This window comes from Rattus norvegicus, chromosome 1 (assembly GCF_021556685.1).
Source record: "Rattus norvegicus strain SHRSP/BbbUtx chromosome 1, alternate assembly SHRSP_T2T, whole genome shotgun sequence".
NCBI classification, from domain to species: Eukaryota; Metazoa; Chordata; class Mammalia; order Rodentia; family Muridae; genus Rattus; species Rattus norvegicus.
Genome location: NC_141534.1, coordinates 202,408,524 through 202,430,271, shown reverse-complemented (window position 1 = coordinate 202,430,271; position 21,748 = coordinate 202,408,524). Strand labels below are relative to the sequence as shown.

At 49.2% G+C, this 21,748-nt stretch overlaps 1 protein-coding gene across 2 annotated transcripts in view; it reads right to left on the bottom strand.

The window, feature by feature from the left end:
* The window catches only part of Dock1 (dedicator of cyto-kinesis 1), a 509,283-nt gene extending 488,557 nt beyond the window's left edge, over positions 1-20,726 (bottom strand). The window contains 1 exon segment of one of the 2 annotated variants that reach the window (NM_001143858.1): positions 20,563-20,726. In NM_001143858.1, coding sequence (NP_001137330.1) covers positions 20,563-20,608 — 46 coding nt within the window. In that variant the 5' untranslated portion in view covers positions 20,609-20,726. 2 annotated transcript variants of the gene reach the window in all.
* Positions 20,727-21,748: the final 1,022 nt, after the last annotated feature.

The following is a 21,748-nucleotide window of genomic DNA, read 5'->3' as shown; positions in this document are numbered from 1 at the left end:
GAACTTAGCCAAGAGCCACAAAGGATGCAGCTTGTAGAACTTTCTTACTGTTTCAAAGTCCAACCTCCCCTGGTTCCAGCTATCACACTGGGACCTATATCACACTGAACCTACAGTTCACCACACCATAAGATGAGCCCATCAAGGGCATTCCCCTGCCCCTATTCCAGTCAACCACAAGATCCTACACCCCTGGTCACCTCTCGGCCACCTACACTGACCTCATTCTTTCAGACTCCAAATCAGCACTGGCAATGTCCTGGCTTGCAGGGGTCCACCACAGCTCTTGCATGTTCACCAGAGCCCAGTTCAGTAAATAAGAGTGCTTGCTACACAATCATGAGGACCTGAGTTTGAAATGCTAGCACCTACCTATGCAAAAAGCTAGGCATGGCCATATACACCTGTAACCCCTGTGCTATGTGTAGCAGAGACTGGGCTTGCTGACAGCCTAGCCCCAGTTTCAGTGAGAGACCCTGTCTCAAGGAATAAAGCAGAGAGTGCTAGAGCAAGACACCTGACACTCTCCTCTGGTATCTATGTGCATACAATTGTACACATAGGTGCACATATACTACACATACGTGCTCACACACATACACAAAAAGAAAATATTAAATAAAATCACCAGGGCCATTCTTCCCAGTAATAGACTCTCTGTGGATGCCCAGATGGCATGGTATTATGACCATGCTTGGGCATGATCAATCAGCTGCCTGTGGCCACCCATCATTCCTTGGTTCTCCTTTACTGTCCACAGGCAGGGAATCCTCAGCTCACTCAGTACTGCACAGGCAAGAAAATTTCACCTCACAATAAACAATCACATGACCTGGGCAATCTGGGTATTTCCTAACTTCCCTTCCTCTCAATAAGAGAGTTCAGGGCCCCCAAGCTAGCTCGGCAGGTCGAATCATCGACTTCCAAGCCTGGTGACCAGAGTTTGATCCTCCCAGAACCCACAGGGTGGAAAGAACACTAGATGCAAGCTGCCCTTTGACCTCTACATGCATAATGTGGCAAGCACCTCATACCCCTCATATGCACATAAAATAATAAACTGTATTAATAATTTTTTAAGAAGAACAGCAGCCACTCTTAACCTCTCATGTATTGGAGGAAAACCCTCTGATGCTGTGGCATCAACTGGGTGCCAGGTACACTCTGGCCTGATACCCCCTTTCCAGGGGCACCCACTCTCCTACACACACATGCACAGCAGTTCCCACTCATCAACGGGCATGTGTGCTGTGACCCAGTGGATGCCAGAAGGAAGAGAGTACCAAGCTACACATGTAGAGTTTGTCTCCTGCACACACACACACACACACACACACACACACACACACACACAAACCAAGATGGATCCTATGAGATTAGTGATAATAAGCCCAGTGAAAAGTTGTGTGTGTGTGTGTGTGTGTGTGTGATATACATGTAACATAGAAGTCAGAAGACTTCTGCCTGTATTGCTGTCCACTCTTTTTTCTTTCATTTGAAGCGTTTCTCACTGAACAGACAGGGTAGTGACCACCAAGCTCCACATGTCTGTCTCTACCAGCCCTCTACCACAATGCCACAGTTAAAGGCATTCATGGTCCTGGTCAGTTTTTATGTAGATGCTTAGGATGTGAACGCACATCCTCTTGTACTTACAACAAGCACTTTTGTGTACTGAGCTGTCTCCTCAGGCTTCAGTAAAATTGTTACAAACTGCTAAAAACATAAAATAAAATGTAGATAGACCTAAAAGCAAATCACAAAGCCGCTGGCCGTCTTCACAAACAAGCGCCCATTTCACAAATGACACTGTGGGGCTCAACCACACGAGTCCTGGTGCTATACCGTGTGAGCCACGATCACTCAGCCTCTGTCCTTTAGAAATACATTCACACAATCCTTCATTTCCAGGGACTGTGATTTCTCATTCTGAAGGCTCATTCCATGCTAATCCCACCTTGACATTCCTGCCTATAAATCACAGAAATCAAAGAGAGACGCCATACAGACAAATGTCCAAGAGTCCTTGACCACATCTGGTCCCCACAGGCAAATGCCAGTCAGACAAAAACTTCCGATGGAGACTTTTCCTTTAGTTCACTTAGAGCAACAGGGATGAAGAGGTAGAGACCCGCAAGAACTGGGTTTCGATTTGCTCCCTAACTTTTAAAAACCTTCCACCCAACTTGTACTACCCCAGCCCAAACTCGAGCACTGCAAGGGTCTCTTGCCTTACCTACAGCTCTAAACAGAGGTTTCCAGGGACAGCCCAGCTCAGTTCTACCTCCCATCCCTCCGTGCCCATAGGCAGATGGATAAGCAAGCTGCCTGCTGGCTGAAAGAACTGGAGATCCTCCTGCCTTTTGGTAAGCTCACGCCCGCCCTGCTATAGGGCACCTTGCCACAGGGCATGGCCACTTGAGGGAAGCAGAACTCAGGGAGTTTGACTGAGCCTACCCAACTCCACAGGGGCAGTGTTGGGCTTCAGGGAGGTACTGAAGCACAGTTTCCAGGAGTGGGAAAGCAGTTGGAGATACTGGAAGGTAGGAGCTGGTTGGGGGTCCCTAGACCTATGGGCTTCTCACTCTTGGACATACAGATGACACTGGGAGCCACAGAAGAGCAGAGAATGGAATCGGGGCCCACGAGCTGGAGACAACATCTAGCCTGGGGCCAAGGGGAAAGGGGAGCCCTGGCTTGTGCCAGCGGGAGATTGTCCTTAGCTTGACAGAAGCAGACTTCATGGCAGTTGTAACTGGGAGCCCAGAGAGGCCTTCTACCTCAGAATAAAGCTGAGGCTCTGTAGACAAAGGCCTTCCCCAGGCTTCTCACAGTGGATCTTAACGAAGAGATAGTCCATGGTTCTAAACAGTTGATTGTCATGGTGGAAAATGGATGCATGAAACCATACCCAACTTCTCAGGGTGGGTCTGAGATTAAATACCTTTTGCAGGTAGAATGTCTGGGAAGGCAAGTTTATTGGCTAAGCCCTCTGGGCCTCTAGGTACCTCATTAGCATGGAGAGCTCTGTCTTGAGCCTATGTGACCTGGGAACATGTCTCTTTTATGTGAGAAGCAAGGCACGTGTTCCAAGTCAGGGGTCTGGCAGGGAACTAGGAGTCATCTAAGCCTCAGGTGTGTGCCCACCGAGTCTCTGGGTCTCGACCTGCTCTACCTTACCAAACTTCCTGCCATGGCTTTACGTCCCACACTTTTCCACCTGCTTATTCTTACACATGGCATGGTGTGGTGGCCCATTCTGGTTGCTCTATCAGTCAGTAACACAAATGCTTCATAGTTCTGGAAGCTGGAAGTCCAGGATGAAAGCATCAGCATATTTGCTATGTGACGAAGGCCTATGCCTGTTCAGACATCCTCTCTGTATTAAGTCCTCGCAAGGAAAAAGAAAGACAACTTAAGTCACCAATAGAGGCACTGTCTTAGTTAGGGTTTTACTGCTGTGAGGAGACACCATGACTGAGGCAATCCTTATAAAGACAACATTTAGTCAGGGCTGGCTTATAGGTTCAGAGTTTCGATCCATTTTATCATCAAGGTGGGAACATGGCAGCATCCAGGCAGGCATGGTGCAGGAGGAGCTGAGAGTTCTAGAATGAGGGTCTTAAAGCTCACACCCAAAGTGATACATTTCCTCCAACAAGGCCACATCTCCTAATAGTGACACGCCATGGCCAAGCATATACAAACCACCACAGGCACTATGGTTATCAGTGGACAAAATCTAGAGTCATCTGAGAGATAGGCCTCTGGGCTTGCCTGTCAGGGTTATCCTGATTGCCTTTACTGGAAAGGGAGGACCTGCCTACTGTGGGTGGCAGCATTCCCTAGGCTGAGTATATTAAAAGGAAATAGGAAGCTGAGCAGCAGCAGCACTCATTTCTCTCTGCTTCCTGATTGTAGACATGTTGCAAATCAACTGCTTCGAGCTCCTCTTGACTTTTCCACCATGACTGGATCCTTGAACTGTGAACTAAATAACCCTTTCTCCCATAAACTGCTTTTGTCAGAGTATTTTATCACAGAAATGGAAAAGAAACTAAGATAGGACCTGCTCCCTCAACACCTCACAGGCAAACAGGTTTTGGTCCATAGAGACAGCAATATACTCAGAATGCAGATTACAGCTAAATAGGGACTCCTGAGATTTTGGTTTTAATGCCTTTATGCTTTCTATATTGTTTATATTCATTTCATAACTAGGACAAAATAGTATTACAAAAAATGGGAATTGTTCAAAAATTAAGATTCTGAGTACTAGAGAGGTGATTTAATGGGTAATGTTAACGTCACACAAGCATGAGGTCCTGAGTTGAGATTCCTGCCATCGATATAAAGAAAAAGCCAGATGTGATCGGTGTTAAACATCTATAACCACAGCACTGGGGAATAGAGAGAGACAGGCAGACCTGAAGTACTTGCTGGCCAGCCAGCCTTGCAAATCAGTGTGAGCTCTAGGTTCAGTAAAAGACTCTGTCTAGAAAAATGTAATGGAGAGTGATCAAGGAAGACACTAGTGTCAGCCTCTACTTGCACCCATGTGTGCATACATGCACACACAGACACACACCCACTCACAAAGGCCCTAAGACCATCAGCAGGTGTGATGTCCATGGGCTAAATAGGACCCAGAAGCTATGACTAGTCTTCATTTTCTCACCGAGGAGATTAATAGCGATTACTAATCAGAAGTTCACAATACTGTGAGCCTCCCTCACTTCCACCTTCTTCTAAAATATTTTCATCCCTGTAAGAGGAAAAAGGACTGTTAAGTAATCACTTCCCCTCCTCTATCCCCAGGCAACCACTAATCTGTTTGTCTATGGATTTGCCTGGTGTAGATAACACATATCAGCAGAGTCCTGTGAAATATGTCCTTCTGTGACTAGCTATGGTCTCTTAGCATTAACGTTTGCAAAGTTCATCCACATTGTACCCTGAATGGGTGCCTCACTCCTTTTTATGAGTCAGTAATATTTCAATGTTTTATCCACTCATCAAAAGTGGACACTTATTCATGTTCACGTCTGAGTATTGGGGGCAGTACCACTCTCAACATTTGCATGTATCTTTTAAGCTGTCATTATTTCTATAGGAAACATACCCATGGGGTTTGGGGGAGGGTTTAGTTCCTACAGTGCTTCTATACGTGATATTTTGAGTAACTAACAAACTGTTTTTATAGATCTAACACTTTCTGGCAGTATCATTTGTCATGACTGCATTTGTGCCCCAACCACCCTGGATCGTGTCTCTTGGTATGCAAAGTCTAGCAAACTTACCAAACGAACTGGCCAAGAAAGGCAGCCCATCTCGGTGTGAACAGAGGATGCTAACTGTCCCTTGTAGCTGTTTAATATTTGGCATCTACAAAATAATTTGGCATCAGTTCTCTCCTTTGACACCTGTCTTTTTATCACATTTGGGGGCAGGAAAAGCCAGAGGCAGAACCTTCACTGACAGATCATCCGAGACCAGAGACATGCTTGAGCCAAACTGGAGCTGGAGCCAGGGCTCAACTGGCACCCACTCATACATTCATTCACCTTCCTTCTAGTCATTACTGGAGGGAGAACTCTTTTATCTTCAAAGGAGACTTGAAAAATAGCCTTGTTTCAAGCAACAGGGGGAGAATTCTAAGCCCATAAAAATCCCCAAAAATGCAAGTGATGACTCCAATTTACCAAGAGAATATCTGAACTATAAAAATAAGGCTCACCCCGTATGTCCACTCATTCAAACAGCTGGGACACAGGAGAGAGAAGAGATCTTTAAGGTCACTGCCTCAGACATCTACTAGGACACTCTGTGGGTCCCAGCACTAGCCTGGAACAGTAACACAAGTCATGTAATACACACACACACACACACACACACACACAGACACACACAGACACACACACACACACACACACACACACACACACACACACACACATGCGCGTGACTCCAAACACAGGGCTGTTGAGATAAAAACCTCTCTTCACCTATACACATGGACCACATCACATGCTGGGAACTGAAGAAAAGATCTACACAACTTTGGCTGTAGTGGGGGACACAGGGATTGGAGGAGAAGTGCATTGTGGTACTGCAGAGAGCATAGAGAGGCCTCGCTTCACAAGCTGCATAGGAAGACAGGAGTGAGCCTGGAAAACCAAGACAGGTGGAAACAAAGAGCATGTCTAGACAGCGAAGGAAGCCTGGCAAAATGCACTGTGGCTTATCAGGTCACAGGACATTAGGCCCCTCGGGGCCAGGGATCTGGTCACTGAGCCTGTGGCTAAAACACCAGAAGTCATGTTGAGGCTCACAGACCAAGCTTCCTCCCTCCTGTGAGAGGGAGTCCCTGAAATTGCTCCACCCCAGGTCCTCCATCCCGGTAGCCTCATGAACTTAGTCCTCAAAGCAACACCCCACCAAGAACTACCCAAGGGTTTGCAGTGGCCTGGTATGAGGGCTAAACAACACAACACGCGCTCTCACTTTTGAGAAATGGGCAGCCAAACACACAAGACAAAAAGGGCTTGAAATAAATCGGACTAAGTTAATAGAAGTGAGGCAATTTGGAAGAAAAATAATCACATTTTCCTCCTGCTAAATCATTATTTGCCCCTGGTAAAGTCAATTATGTTAAAGAAAATAAGTTATTATTTCAGAAAAATAAAAAAGGGGCTTGGAAAGTGCTTTTATTTCTACAAATAAAACTCCCTGGCATGGGGGTACACACCTTTAATCAGGACGTAGAAACAAACAGATCTCTATGAGTTCAAGGCCAGCCTGGTCTACACAGTGAATTCCAGGACAGTCAGAGCTACACAATGAGATCCTGTCTCCAAAAGGAAACAAACTGAGCATGCTTGTCTGAGACAGGTCTCCAGTGTGTGGCTTGGGTACAGGAAATGCAGGCCTGGCTGGTTGGTCCCCACCTCATCATCAGAGATCTAACAGCCAGAAAGGCTGGACAGGTGGGATAGCTCAGGCAATGTTACCAAGACCTGAGTTTGTTCCCCAGCACCCACACGGTAGAAGGAAAGAAGCAATTACCACAAGTTGTCCCCAAAACTCCATATAACACACAGTGGCACACATACACATGCATGCACAAAAATAAATGCAATTTAAAGACAAAAATCTAGGGGCTGGAGAAATGGGTCAGCAATTAAGTGCACATATTGCTCTTGCAGAAGACCTGGGTTCAGTTCTCAGCCTATGGTTCCACTCCAGAGGACTCCCATGCCCTTGACCTTCCAGGGGCACCTGAACACATATACCACCCCCACCCTACCCCACACCGCCCACACTTACATACATATACATATAATTAAAAATAATAAAAATAAATCTTTTCAAAGAAGAAGCTTCTACCTGCAGCAGATGACTAACAGAGACCTATAGCTAGCCACTAGCCACCGTGCAGTAATAGGAGACTGCAAAATATTCAGCCCTAAAGGGTATATATATACTCTATACACACACACACACACACACACACACACACACACACACACGCCTCCTCTACCAGAGCTTTGGGATGGTTGGGGCAGGAAAGGGTGTAAGAGCCCACAGCCATGGATGAAACTTAATCCTGTGAACACAGCAGGGCAGCTGCATATATGAAGGAACGGGGATGGTAGCAGCATATAAGACGTGGACATATCTGTGGAGAATTTTCTTGATAGCTCATTTGATGGAGGTCCCAGGCCACTGTGGACACTGCCAACCCTAAAAAGGTGGGCCTGAGCTATCAGGAAAGGCAGACGAGCAAGCCAATAAGCTGCACTCCTTCACCAGCTCTGCTTCAGTCCTTGCCCCCAGCATTCTTCCTGCCTTGAATTCCTGCCCTGACTTCCCTCGATAATGAACTCTGAGTGTAAGATGAGATAAACCTTTCCCTCTCCAAGTCGTTTTTGGTCTTGGTGTTCATTGCAATGACAGAAAAAATAACTAGAACATAGTGCAAGGTTGGTGGCACAGAGAAGACACTTTCCTGCCAGAGAGAGCAGCAGGAGCAGCAGGAACAGCAAGGTTAACAGGAGGAGCAGGAGGAGCAGCAGAAGCAAGAGAAGCAGCAGCAGCAGGAAGAGCAGCAGGAAGAGCACCAGGAGCAGCAGGGGCAGCAGGAGCAGCAGGAGGAACAGCAGCAGCAGCAGGGGCAGCAGGAGGAGCAGCAGGAGAACCAGGGGCAGCAGGAGGACCAAAAGGAGCAGCAGCAGCAAGAGGGGCAGGAGGGGCAGCAGGGGCAGCAGCAGCAGCAATAGAAGGAGCAGCAGTGAACAAGTCAGAGCTTGGCCATCTTCCCCCAGGAAACACTTGGCAGTGTCTGACCCAGAGACAGAAAGTGATACTAGATTCCCGGGGAAATACTGTAGAGCAGCCTTCAAGGTACAGGATGGCTCTTGGGACAAAGGCTGGCCCAGCCCAGGAAGTGAGAAGTGCAGAGGCTGAGCGCCCTGCTTGGCCTGAGTTAGCTTCTGTGATCCCAGAGGGTTTCCCTGAGGTAGAAGGTTCCATCACCCATGCTCAGCAAAAGGAGTATACAACCTGAGAACCATGGAGGCTGAGGGGACACCCTTAAAGAGTGGAGAAAAGAGGTTTCTTCTTTGTTCCATCTTGCAGGCCGCATAAGCTCCCTGTGTGCATGGTCCAGGCAGAGCTGTGTCTCTCCTCCTCAGATGGAGGCAGCTGGCTGCTGGCCCAAGCTGTGAAGACTATGCCCCAGCCGCAGAGCTCCATCCCCAACACTCTGCCTGTGGGGATTCCGGGAAAGGAAAAGAAGCTCCAAGAGACCAGGGAGACACACCTGCTGGCTCCCATCCTGTCTCCAGTCCCCTCCTCAGTCCGTCCTCCCCTCAGCGTCTGGGGACTCAGAGTCATTCGCAATGGGTCCTCAACCTTCCCGCACATCTCTCCCCACAGCCTGGCTTAGAGCAAGAGGAACAGTCAGGAGGCAGACATGACGAGCCCTACAAAGCTCGACTGAGCAGAATCAGGTACAAATGTGCCAAACCAAGGACAATAGGACATGGGGCCACCATAAAAACAGGTAACACCCATAGCTCATTATTGATCACCCAGAAATCCCCAAAGCCCCAGAACCCAATAAAAATTCATTTAGTGACAGAACCCCAACCTAAGTAGAGAGCAGGGTCCCTACATCAGACATGTCCACACCCTATTGCCACTGTATCTACATACTCAACAAGATTCCTGGGTGTCATCCAGAACTATTCAGGGTGGGGTCTAGAACATACATGAGCCACCTACTTGCACCTGTCTATCCGCATCACGACATCCCAATCTCTGACACAACAGTGGCTTTGATGGATTCAGATAGGGGACTGTGCTAGAATGTGGGACCCAGAAGGACAACTCTGGACCACCAATACCAAACAGAACTGAGACACAAACAGTAAGTGAGGGAAGAGGTGGGGGAGGGGAGAGGAAGGAAGAATTAGAGGAAGGCAGGAAGGATGAGAGGAAAAACGAAAGGAAGGGAAGAAGGAAGAAAGAAAGGGGGGAGGAAGGGAATGGAGAAGGGAGAGGGGAAAAGGATCAGAAAGAAAGGAAGCAGTGAAGGGAGAACAAAATGAACAGGAAGGAAGAAAGGGAAAAGGAGAGGAAGACGGGAAGGAGGAAGAGGGGAGACAAAACAGAAAAGTATATTGAGGAGAGGGGAAGGGAGAAAGGGAAAGTGTGAAAATGGAAGAAAGATGGGGATGAGGGTGATTTGGTAAAAGAGGAGGAGAGTAAGAAAAAGAGGAGGGAGGGGAAGAAGGTAAGTAGAAGGAAGAAGAGAAGAGTAAGGAGAGGGAAGGAAAATGGGGAGGAGTATGAGGAGGAGGGAGAGGAAGCGAGAGAGAAGAAAGGGAGGAGGTAGGGGAGGAGAGAGGTAGCTACTGAAAAAACAATTTTCTTTCCATCAGCACGGTTCTCCCACAATATAGTGCTCTGAGCCTCACATAACACTATTATGGGATTCTCCCAGGGAATTCTGACCACCTTTTCTGATACACACTCCATCATAAACAGAAGAGTTACTTCAGAATACAGACTCCAGCAAATAACAAAACAAAAGCTGGCACTTAGAAGAACGGGCAACTCTCCCACACAGGTCCCAGCGCACTACGCACTGAGACCAAAAGAAGTCCACATGTGCTCTCTCTAGGGGCATACTCGGAAGCTGCAGGGTCAAAACAGAAAAGATGCCTAACTGTTTGCTTCCTGGACTCAGCATCTTGGAATAATCTTGAAACCCACAGACAACAAACATGGCCTCAGTTCTCAGCTGTATCTCTCCCCGTCTCTGGGGAAAGCAAACAACTATTTACCATTAAGTTTCAAAAATTAGAAAAGTGGGGGGGGGGGGGGGAAGTACATACAATCTGCTAAAGGGATGCTAAAGGGCTCATTCCAATCCACTTCCTGGCTAATGAAAAATAGGTGTCAACAGGAGTGGGCGGGACTACCAACTTCTGGGCTCATGCTGCTGTAGGTAGAGAACTGTGTGACACCAACATAAAGCAAATTTTAATTGTATGAAACCAGCAGAATGCACTGTCCGGCCAGAAGCAGGCAGACAGAGATCCTTGTGAGATCCTTGTGAGTCTAAAGCCAGCCTAGTCTCTGTATAAAGTTCCAGGCTAGCCAGGGTTACATAGTGACACCCTCTTTTTTAAAAGGCAACATAATAGCAGAACGTTTGAGAGAACAGCTAGCAAGTAGCCAAACGCAGAAAGGAAATCATGACTGTTACATTTCTCTACAAGCTTATCTAATGTGATTCTGTTAAACAAATCACTCAGAGTGCCACATGAGTTGTGTGCAACACTCCCAAGGTAATGGCAAATCACAGCTTTAAGCAGCACCTGGTGGAGGCTGAGTGACACTTTCGGAGACACAGTGACACCTTCAAGCTGAGCCTATATCCTCTGCTTTTATAGTCCCCTGGGAAAACAGAAAGAACTGTGACCACTCACCCTATCTCAGTAATACTTTCTACAGCTCACCCAGCTTCGCCTCAGACTCTCATGAGAGAGGCTGTCAAAACTACAAAACAATGATGAAACATGACAAAACAAACAAACAAACAAACAAACAAACAAACAAAAACAAGTGTGAAGATGTACACCTGCTACCCCAGCACTCATGAGGTGTAGGCCTAAGGACAGGAGTTCAAGGTCATCTTCAGCTACTCAGTTTGATGCTAGCCTAGGCTGCTCAGTGAAGTCTAGGCCAGCCGACTACAGACTAGAACCTTGTCTCGAAAGGCAACTACCAAAGAATAAATAAATCCACAACAAGGCTCTTTGTGCCTCCGAAACAGAGTGTTTAATGTCATCCACCACATGCTAAGCACCAAAGGCACCCAGAAGAAAAGTTAACTTGCTTGCCCTGTCTGAGAGAAGCCACCTGCCTGCTGAAGGCAGAGGGTGCCAGTGTGTATGTACCCAGATTCCCTCTTGTGTGCAGCTGTGGTGACTTACTTGGTGGGCACAGAGCCAGCATGGCTTCAAAATTATCACAAAATTCAAGGCATTCATTTGTCCCAAGACCAGTCCCTTCCTTGCCCCTTCAGCTCCCCTACGACTCAGTGGTGCCAGATCACTGAGAGCCTTATGAGTTTGCCTAGGGGAGAGAAGCCAGCCTCCCACTGCAGCATTTAGGGCAGTCCCTGGGGTCAGGCAGTGAGCAGCCTGCAGACAGTAGCAAAGGTGCAGTCCTAGCACCAAAGGCCACCCCTGTCATCACTGCAGAGCTGGGATTCAGGAAGCACAGTGCAGCTGGCTCCCGTCACCTTTTGAGAACTGGGAAATGAAGCCGAGGAGGGTGTGTGAGCGCCCAGGCCCAGCTAGGCTTAAGAAAAACAACAGTACCAAGTACAGTTCATATTCAGGTCTAAAACTGCCCGAGCGCATTGCTCTGGCATGAACTTTGCTGTTGACATCCAGGCTGACCCAAGGACGGGAGCCCGATATTTCATCTGTCACATCCCTCCGGGCACCTTCAGCCTTACAGGAAAGAACAAAACAAAGCCCAGGGGCCATGAAGACAAAGGAAATTCAGCTGACTCTTAAGGTACACTGCAGAGGGCTGGGTTGTGAGCCCCTGAGTCTGAATGCTGGAGTTACAACCTCAGTTTAAAACCTACTATGCTCTTCTCTGCTGCTGTGATAAAAACATGACCAAGCCAACTCAAAGAAGAAAGAAAATGGCGGGGTGGCATGGCAGCAGGCAGGCACAGCGGAAAAGCAAGCTGAGAGCTCACCTCTTCAGTCACAAACAGAAAGCAGAGAGAAAACGAACTGGAAGTAGGAAGAAGCCTCTGCTCTCAAAGCCCACCTCATGTAGTTCATCCAGCATGGCCACACATCCTAAGCTTCCCCAAGGAGCACCACAACTATGGTGACATTCTCACTCGGAAAACCACAGAGTCCCAGGACGGAATTGGGGGGTGGGGTGGGGGACGAAACCATTCATCGGGTAACTGGGCTAAAATGAGGTTTTCAGGAAAAGCCCCAATTCAATAGGTTTGGTGTCATTCCTTAAAAGGACGAGAGGTGAGGACACACTCACCAGAGTGAGATGGAGTGAAGGTGACAGTCTGCCTACAAGCCAAGCAGACAGGTCTCAGATTTTAAAAACAAACAACAAGCACCATAATATACCCACCTACGAATTCCAGCTCAAGAACCATGAAATAAGCACCTGCTGTCCAAAGTGCCCAGACTCTGGCACTTCGTCATAGCAGCCCCACTAAACTAATCTACACAGCATGCACATGGGTCTTCATGACAGCCCCAAGGGCTGCCCATCACATTGGCGAGAGCAAATCTGCAGCAGCATTTTCTGTCACTGTACCATTATGCTTCCAAACTGCCTTACTGAGCATTAGCATTCTCCCCACTTTGGGAAAAGGCTCAGAGGCTTGCCCCAGTCACATACGGCACCTTCATCTTGAAGATGTCAAGGCCTCATTAGGAAGCTGTGTGCAGGGGGGTGCAGCTGATGGTGCTTGCCGGCAACCTGTCAGGGCTAAAAGCCAACTCTGATGTGCACCTCCTCTCTCTGCTGGTTAGGGTTTCCCAGCTTGGCACAAACCTACATATGCCTAGGAAGAGGGAACGAACGTCATTTGAGGAACTGCATCCGTCAGGTTGTGGACACATCTGTGGAGTACTTTTCTTGATCGCTGGCTGATGTGAAAGGACCCAGACCTCTGTGGGCAGTGCTGTCCCTAGGTAGGTGGGCCTGGGCTATCTAAGAAAAGTAGCTGAGAAAGCCAGTGTCTGCTCTGTTCCTACCTCAGCTTCCCTGGATGATGGGCGGTAACCTGTAAACCAACCTAACCCTTTCCTCCCCAAGTTGCTTTTGATTCTGGTGATTTATCACCGCAACGAAAAGCAAACTAGTGCAAAAGTTCTCCCAAGAGCTTCTCAGCACACTGAAACAATTGCAAAAGTGATGGTGTGGATGAGTGATCCAGAGCTCAGTTAAACATTGCTGATTCTACCAGGTTGGCCACACACACTGGGCCACCCCCTCCATGCTGGTCTTTTAGGCAGAACAACTACCCTTCCATGAAAACATGAACAATTTTCTCCTCACTGTTGGTAAATAAAACGTTACCTTTATTCTGTCTCTCTTTTTGTCGACGTTTATTTGATTTTAGTTAGGGGAAGGGCACATGTATCAGGGTAACCACAGAGGTCAGAGGGCAACTTGCAGGAGTCAGTTCTTTCCTTCCTCCATGGGAGTCCTGGGCATCAAACTCAGATCCTCAAACAGAAAGCACCTTTAGTCACTGAGCTGTTTTGAGGGCCCCACCCTTTACAACTTCTCAGGTCAGTGGCTCAGCTCCTGCTGTCCCTCCCTGGGGCACCTCCATCGATACCAGCCAGCCACATGCTGGCCTCCACACATACATGATGCCCAGACATCAGAGAATGGCTACCCTGGGGAGACACAAACTCCAACCACAGTGAGACACTGATGCCCCAGTCAGTCTGGGTAAAGTGAACAGACACAGCAAAGACAGGAAGGACAGGAAGGAGGCAACACGACGCTGGTAAAGGTAACCTGTGAAGCCAGCATGGTAGAGGCTGGCAGTTTCTTTTAAAGACTAAATATCCAGCACTGCAGAGGAGGCTCACAGGTGAAGCGCTTGCACCACAAGCATGTGGACCTGCATGTGGGCTGTAGTGCCCACACCAAGGCCAGGCACAGTAATGTGCACCCATAAATAGAGTAATGACGGAGGAGGGGGGACATAGGGATCCCTGTAGGTCATTAGCCAGTCTGCCTAGCCAAAATATGAGTTCCGGTTCTAGTAAGGGACCCTGGCTCAAAACATAAAGTGGACAGTGATGAAGAAAGATTCTGACATTGACCTCTGGCCCCACCCCTCTCGAAATGAGAAGAAAAAGAATAGACACGTTATCCATCTACCATAGGACTCGGCAACTGCATTCCTGGGCATCTCCCTTCCCACCCCAACACACACACGCACACACGCACAGAGAGAGAGAGAGAGAGAGAGAGAGAGAGAGAGAGAGAGAGAGAGAGAGAGAGAGAGAGAGAGAGAGAGAGAAGCTTTATCCATAAGAGCCAAAACTCATCTTTTGGCAGATGATCAGTCAAACCTGTGGCAGAGCCGTAAAGAGCACTCCATAGGAGGGAACTGGACAGACTCAACAACCTGGTGGACCAAAGACTGAGAAGCCACTGAACATCTGGACCCTGGCTCAGTGATTGCACGACCAGTCTGATGCGAAGCAAACTTGAAGCAAACTGAAAAAGTGAGTAAAAGATCCCTTTGCGTTGTCACTTTTTTTATGCCTGCATGTGGTCATATTGCTTGAAAATACCAACTTTAATGAGGGGGGAAGAGAAAGGAAGAATGGAGAGAGGGCAGAAGGGCAAGGGGGAGGGAAGATGGAAGGGAGGAGGAAGGAAGGAAGGAAGGAAGGAAGGAAGGAAGGAAGGAAGGAAGGAAAGAGGGAGAACGGAAGAATGGTGGGGGGGAAGGGGGAGGGCTCAAGTACTACTGAAAAAACTGCTGGGTTTCCCTGTATCCACCCAGAGAACACAGCCTTACTCTGCTCCCTGCCCTCACTGCCTGCAGCCACAGGAGTGACCCAGAACCAGCCGGAAACTTATTCCCACACCCTAACACAATCCTGTTCAGACAGGTAGTGCTCTAGAATGATGGCATAACAATATATTTAAAACATTTGAGTTTCAAAGTAAAATCGGATTTAGAGAAATATAATCCGTGCCCTAATTCGGTTTTTCTGCAACTCCCGTGAATGAAAATGGGTGTGTTCTTACTTACTTAGGATCCAATTTAATGTTTTATCCCAAAGCAGCAGCCTGCTCACCACTCTGGGTAATGAAAGAGACCTCTGCCTCCCCTCTCTCCCCTGCCCTCCCAGGGGGTCTTTGGATGTTCCAATCTTTGAAGCAAAGACAAGCCAACAAGAACAAACCCCAGGTTTCATACTAACCAAAAAGGATTTTAAGAAATCATTTGCCTGGGCCATAGAGTTAGGCCAGCCTGAGCAATGTAGTAAGATTCTGTCTCAAAAAAATAAAATAAATAAAATAAAACAGTAAAATCACCTTTTGAAGAAAATCAATTTCCCAGGAACTATGGGAGTTCCATCTAAGTAGGAAGTCCCTTGGCATTATACCACCTCGCTCCCCATCTCTCTCTCCCTTGCCTTTGACATTTTGGCTTTTTTCATGACAAGAGTCTCACTATGCACCTTCAGCTGTCCAGGAACTCACTAGGTAGCCTAGGCTGATCAGAAACTCACAGAGATTACCTGCCTCTGCCTCCCAAGTGCTGGTATTAAAGGTGTGTGCTACCACGCCCAACTTCCTCATTACAATTCTTAAAGCTGTACCTTAACAATGAATAAAAGATAAGGCAGTAAGAGTGAGGACCAGAGCTCGATCCCCAGAACTCACAGTGGAAGGGAAGCACCAACTCCTGTAAACTGTCCTATGCACATCTGCATGCATGCTCACACTAATAAACATAATAATGTTTTCTTAAAAGTAAAATGATAGCTCTGAGCACATTACCTCAATGAATCCTTGCAAGACTCTGAAGTACACAGGCTCAGCTCCACTCTGCACTTGGGAATATCAAGGCTCAGGGTCACAGTATGAGCAAGAACCAAGAATAATTTAAGGTGTCTACCTTCCCAATGCTCTCCTCCTCCTGCGGATCTCTACCTGAATGAGGAGGGTGAGGAATGCTGGGCTCACTATCTTCCCTGCACCTAACAGGGCTCACCAGACAGCAGACTCCTGACCCAGGTCGCTGTCCACATCATAGGCTCTGGTTTTCTGCTACAGCTATAAGGAACTGCCCCGGTTAGATGGCCTTAAGCTTACCCAAGTGCATGGCTCCACACTTCTGCAACCTGAGGCCCAGTGGCTATGGGTCTCAAAACAGAAGCCTGGCCAACAGGGCTCCCACCAGGAGGAGACTGCAAGAGGAATTTACTTTGAAGCTCATTTGAGGTGTTTGCAGAATCATACAGTCTTATGAGATCACACTGCCTGGTAGTCCTTAGCTTTCTGGGGCCTCAGTCTAGTCCCTGCCAGGGAACCCCCATGTATCCTGTCAGCTGCTCATCAAGTCCTTCTCTGCTGTGGAACCTAGCTTCCCATTCAACATGTCTCTCTTTCCTACTCCGTCTGCCAAGGCCAGTCAGCCAAGCTCCCAGGGCCCATGTGACCCCATCCCAAACTTCATAAGCTCCATCACACTGCAAAGCCTCTCTTCTGTATTAGCATATCACAATTCACAGGGTAAAAATTAGGTTGTGCACACCTCTATGGCCCACCTCCCACAACTGTGAACACACTGTCCCCAGGTATCCCTCTAGCCCATGCTGAATGTGACAAACAGGAGCCATCAAAATGGATTAATTCTAGAACACAGGACCCTGCCATCTAGCCAAGCCCTTGGTGTGACTGCTGAATCAAAGTTTACACCTGCATGACTAAGCCAATCCCCTAAACAGAGCCCACCACATCAAGCCCAAGAGAGGGGGAAAGGCCAGCTGGCAGCCTTCAGAAGCAGCAACCCCACAAAATAAATCGCAGGAACCCCCATTTCCTGCCCTGGCAAGAGCCACACACCAGCCATTTAGTCTCATCTCGATTTTCCGGAATAAACAAATAAAGACTGCAGCGGCTCATTTACAAACAATGCCTCTAAGAGTCTCCAAGCTCCTCTGAACAGTGAGCTGTGATTCATGTTTCCAAAAGAGATGGTGTTTGATCATTTTCCTTCTCCCTCGTGATTCATTCACGGGCCAAGCGGCTGGAGTGGAAGCAGGGTCCACCCACCAGAGCCTCAGGAGAGAAACACAGGCCTGTTGTTAAGGCTACCAAAGAGAAGGCAGAAGTTAATATGGGGGAATCTTTAGTAACTTTCCCTTAGGGAAAAAGGGCCAATCAGCCTGCATACAAGAACTTACATCCTCCCCAGGGAGCATCTGCCCTCTGTGCCACTAAGATCCTCCCAAGACACGAAGAGAGCTGAGGGTGCCTCTATGCCTCCACCCTTGACTTCCCTCTACTCTGACACATGGACGCTAATCTTCAAGGTGCCTTCTGATGCTGTCTTATGCCATTCTGGTGAAGAGAGACACACCCACGTTCTCCTACATCAGACAGCTTTTCACACTTTTGCCAGAATTTCCTGGAAAAACCATCCCCTAGAAACAACGGTTCTCAACCTGCGAGCATGGCCCCGGGTGGGGATCACATATCAGATATCCCACATATCAGATATTTACATTACGATTCCTAACGGTAGCAAAATCACAGTTATGAAGCAGTAACAAAATAATTTTATGGTTGGGGGAGGGGTGTCACCACAACACGAGGAACTGTATTAAAGGGTCACAGCATTAGAAAGGTTGAGAACCACTGTACTAGTTCTCCTTTGAGAACTTTCTGAAAGTTTTGAGATTAATGCATTAGCAAAAGACTTGATGTTAGAAGTCCTATCCAAGAGTGCTTTCAGGGGGATGTGTGGCCTAACTGGGACAGCCACAGCCTCCTGGGCTGCTTGTTTCCTACTCTGGAGGGAGACCCTCCTCACCCTATATAGGAATGTTCCCCCTTCTTCTCCAGGTCAAGCCGCACTACAGAACTACAAAAGGTTCACTGAAGACAACACGCAGGTCTCTAGGGGAACTGGACACTATAGCAAAATGAAGTGCCTCCACCACCCTACCCCACACCCTGGCACTGGATATCGGTGCGTGTGTGTGTATGTATGTATGTATGTAAGTATGTATGTATGTATGTATGTATGTATGTATGTACCTGTATCTGTATCCCTCCCTCTCTCTCTCTCTCTCTCTCTCTCTCTCTCTCTCCCTCTCTCTCTCTCTGAAATGAAAGCCCCACATTCAACAAAGGAATTCATGGGGCTTCCACTGTTAGATCTGCAGGTTTTCTTGCCCTTTTGCTTACAAAATATGACTTTTTTCTTTTTGAGACAAGATCCCATGTAGCTCAGGCTGGCTTCATACTTACTATGCTGAAGAGGATGAGCTTCAACTTCTGATCTTCTTGCCTCTCGACCTCCCAAGTTCCAATTTTCCGGGTATGTACCCACACTACCACCCCTGCACTACAAACTGAGTTTGAACCAACCCTCTCCCCCCAAGCCTTTTCTTTCCTATCTACAACCCTTCTTTCCCACAGCTGCTAAGGTCTCCGGTCTGCCTGCTTCTTTCTCTCAAATGTCAACAAAGTAGTCTGCCAGCTTAAACGGGGTGGAGGGTTCAGGGAGGAGACCCACCAGGTGTGAGGGCGCATGCCTTTAAACCTAGCACTCAGGAGGCAGAGACAAGTAGACCTCTGTATGAAGCCAGAACAACCAGAGCTACATAGTGAAACTCTGTCTCAAAAAGTAAACAAAAAACATAGAAAGAGACTCCCCTATCCAGTAATCACAAGCCATGGTGGCAGCTACACCAGAACAGGGATGAATGTGAACCCGCTGTTGCCAGGGTTCAAACCCAGAGCGCTCCCATTACTGTGCTGCAAGGGTAAAGTGTAAGTAACAACTTTCTCCACTACCCGAGACTCCCCTACAGGCCCAAGGGTCCCTCTCCTTCCTCACTGCCTCCTGACCGTCCTGTGGCCGCTTTCTGCTTGCTCCTGGTCTTCTAGCTGTTTTTTGAACAGTCCTGTGCAATCCCAGGAGAAAACACTCATCGCTCCCACACCCTGAAGTCCTCCTAAGTAGGATCCTCATCCCAAATTAGACAGATGGGACTCTCACAGCCCTTCTTGCCCCACATGGGACCCCCAGGAGGTACAAGATATGCTTCTTAGCTCCTTACACACCCCATCCACCCCCAGAAAGCCCAGCTCTGTCATGGGCCTCAGAAAGGTCTGCCAAATGCAGGTGGAGGCCAGTCCCAGTGTTCACAAGGAGGGAAGTCCTCCAACCCAGTGTGTGGGCCTAGAGTGGAGGTAGGAGCCCTAGGCTTCCCCAGCCCTGCCCCCGTGGCCACCATCCCCTACTTGCTACAGAAATAAGTAACTAGAGTTCAAAGGAAGGACACAGCCTTGTAGATTGGAGTCTCCAGGAAGCTTCCAAAGTTAGCGGGCTGGGACATGAGCTAGGCCTGCAAGAAGGTGCTGAAGGCGTGCCTAGAACAGACAGCTGCTGAGAAAACGCCTCAAGGCAGCCCTTAGGGTGGAAGGCGGCAAGCTCCTCTAAATGCTTGCTTGCAAATCCCTGAGAAATGCTTGCTTGCAAGTCAGACAGAGTCTCTGCTCAGGTGAGGCTGGGCATCAGAGGATCCTTAGGGAAAGAGAGAAGGAGCCTGGAAACAGAATAGTCAGGTCTGGAATGCCAGCGAGCCCTGAGGCCTAGACAGACCTGATTTTTGATGTGGGCTGGCTGGAGGGGAAGACAGGGTCTGCAGGGCTCTAGTACTGTCTAGCCACTGAAGCAAGCCGGGCTCCTTGGAATGTGTCTTGAGTCAAATGTAAGCTTGCAACCCGACTCCCTCCACCCCCTCGGGAAGCGACAAAGGCAAAACCAGGTCCCCGCCCTCGAGGTCCGTTTCCAGGGTCCCCGGGAAACAGGAGCGCCTGAGTGCCCCCCCCCCCCCACCATCCAGGGCGGGAAAGGCGGCACGGACCCAGCCCGGGAAGCGCAGCCACTCCTCACGCGAGAAAAGGAGACTTCACAGATCCGTGCGCTGCACAATGAAAAGTGTTCACCCGGAATCCCGGATGCCAAACAAAAGTTTCCCGAAGAAGCCAAAACGCACACAAACAATGACCCCGGGAGCCCTGCGCACTCAGGAACACACGGGACTACACAGAGCGAATGCGCGGGAATAAGGAGCACGGTGGACCCCGGAAGGTCACCGGGTTCCCCACGCGGGCTCCAGCCCCCGGCGGGCCGGGCTCCGCACCGCGCGGCAACAGGCTGGGCACCGCGGCGGGGAAGTTGCGCGCGGGGCGGGCGCGGGGCGGCGCGCTGCTCACCCACGCCGTACTTCTCCTCTCGTTTGGTGGGGACCCAGCGCGTCATGGTGGCGCTGGCCGCAGCCCACTGGAGCCGCCGCTGCCGCTGCCGCCGCCGCTGCTCGGGCAGGAAACTGTGCGCCTAGGCCGCCATCTTCCATTCCTTCCCCGCCGCGACAGGATGGGGAGGAAAAAGTTTGCGGCGGAGGCGGTGTCATGTGGGACGGGGCGGGCGGAGCGTCGCGGGCCGGATGGGAAAGGCCAGGAGCGCCGGCGAGAGGCGGGACGGCAGCCGGCTGCAGCCCGCCCAGGCGCGCGTGCCCTGGGCCGGGCTGGCCGCGTCCCTCGAGGGACCCAGGCCGCTTCCCCGAGCCCACAGACGTCCTGCACGCTGCACGCGCCGCGCAACTCGCATTCTCTACTTTTCACTGAACAGCAGGCACCTCGTACCTATTAATCTGCACCGTACACCCCTCACCCTGCACACTCTACTCTGCACCGCATTCAGCATTCTTTATTATGTACCCCACACACTACATTGAACACCAAGCATCGGCATCCTAAACACTCTGCACCCTTGCATGGTGCAGAGGCGCTGTCTTTACACACACACACACACACACACACACACACACACACACACACACACACACACACACACACACACACAGAGTCCTTACAGCCCTCCGGACCTGGACCTAACACAAATAGTGGAGGATCAGAACAGAATCAGACACCAAACATGTACTCACTAGTGTGTCCTGGTGGAGAGCGCTGAAGCAGAGCTAGGAGTTCTTCGTGGTTCGTTCATTATTTCATTCATTCATTCAACAAACACAAAGTGGGCACCTATTTCGCCAGAGGCTGAACGTACTGAGCGTGCCTGGTAGCTGATGGGAGTGGTGACGTACAGTCAGCACTGGTTAAGAGAAGCCTAGGGAAAGACTTTGCAGCCCCTGGGTGTTTCTATCAACCCAGCTCCCTTTAGGTGTTGAGGGCCTGGGGCTGCACTGAGAGGCTCCAGGCTTGCACAACTTTGAGGCATTCAGTGGGAGTTGGGCCCTGCTGAAGTGGGGAAAGAGGGAAGTGGGAAGAGAAAGGAAGCCAGTCCAAGCTTAGAACAGGCAGCTCAGCCTCCTAGCAACCCTAATCTGGAGGAGGCCGGTCTCAGATTCACCCAGTGCCAGCCACCCACAAGTGCAATACT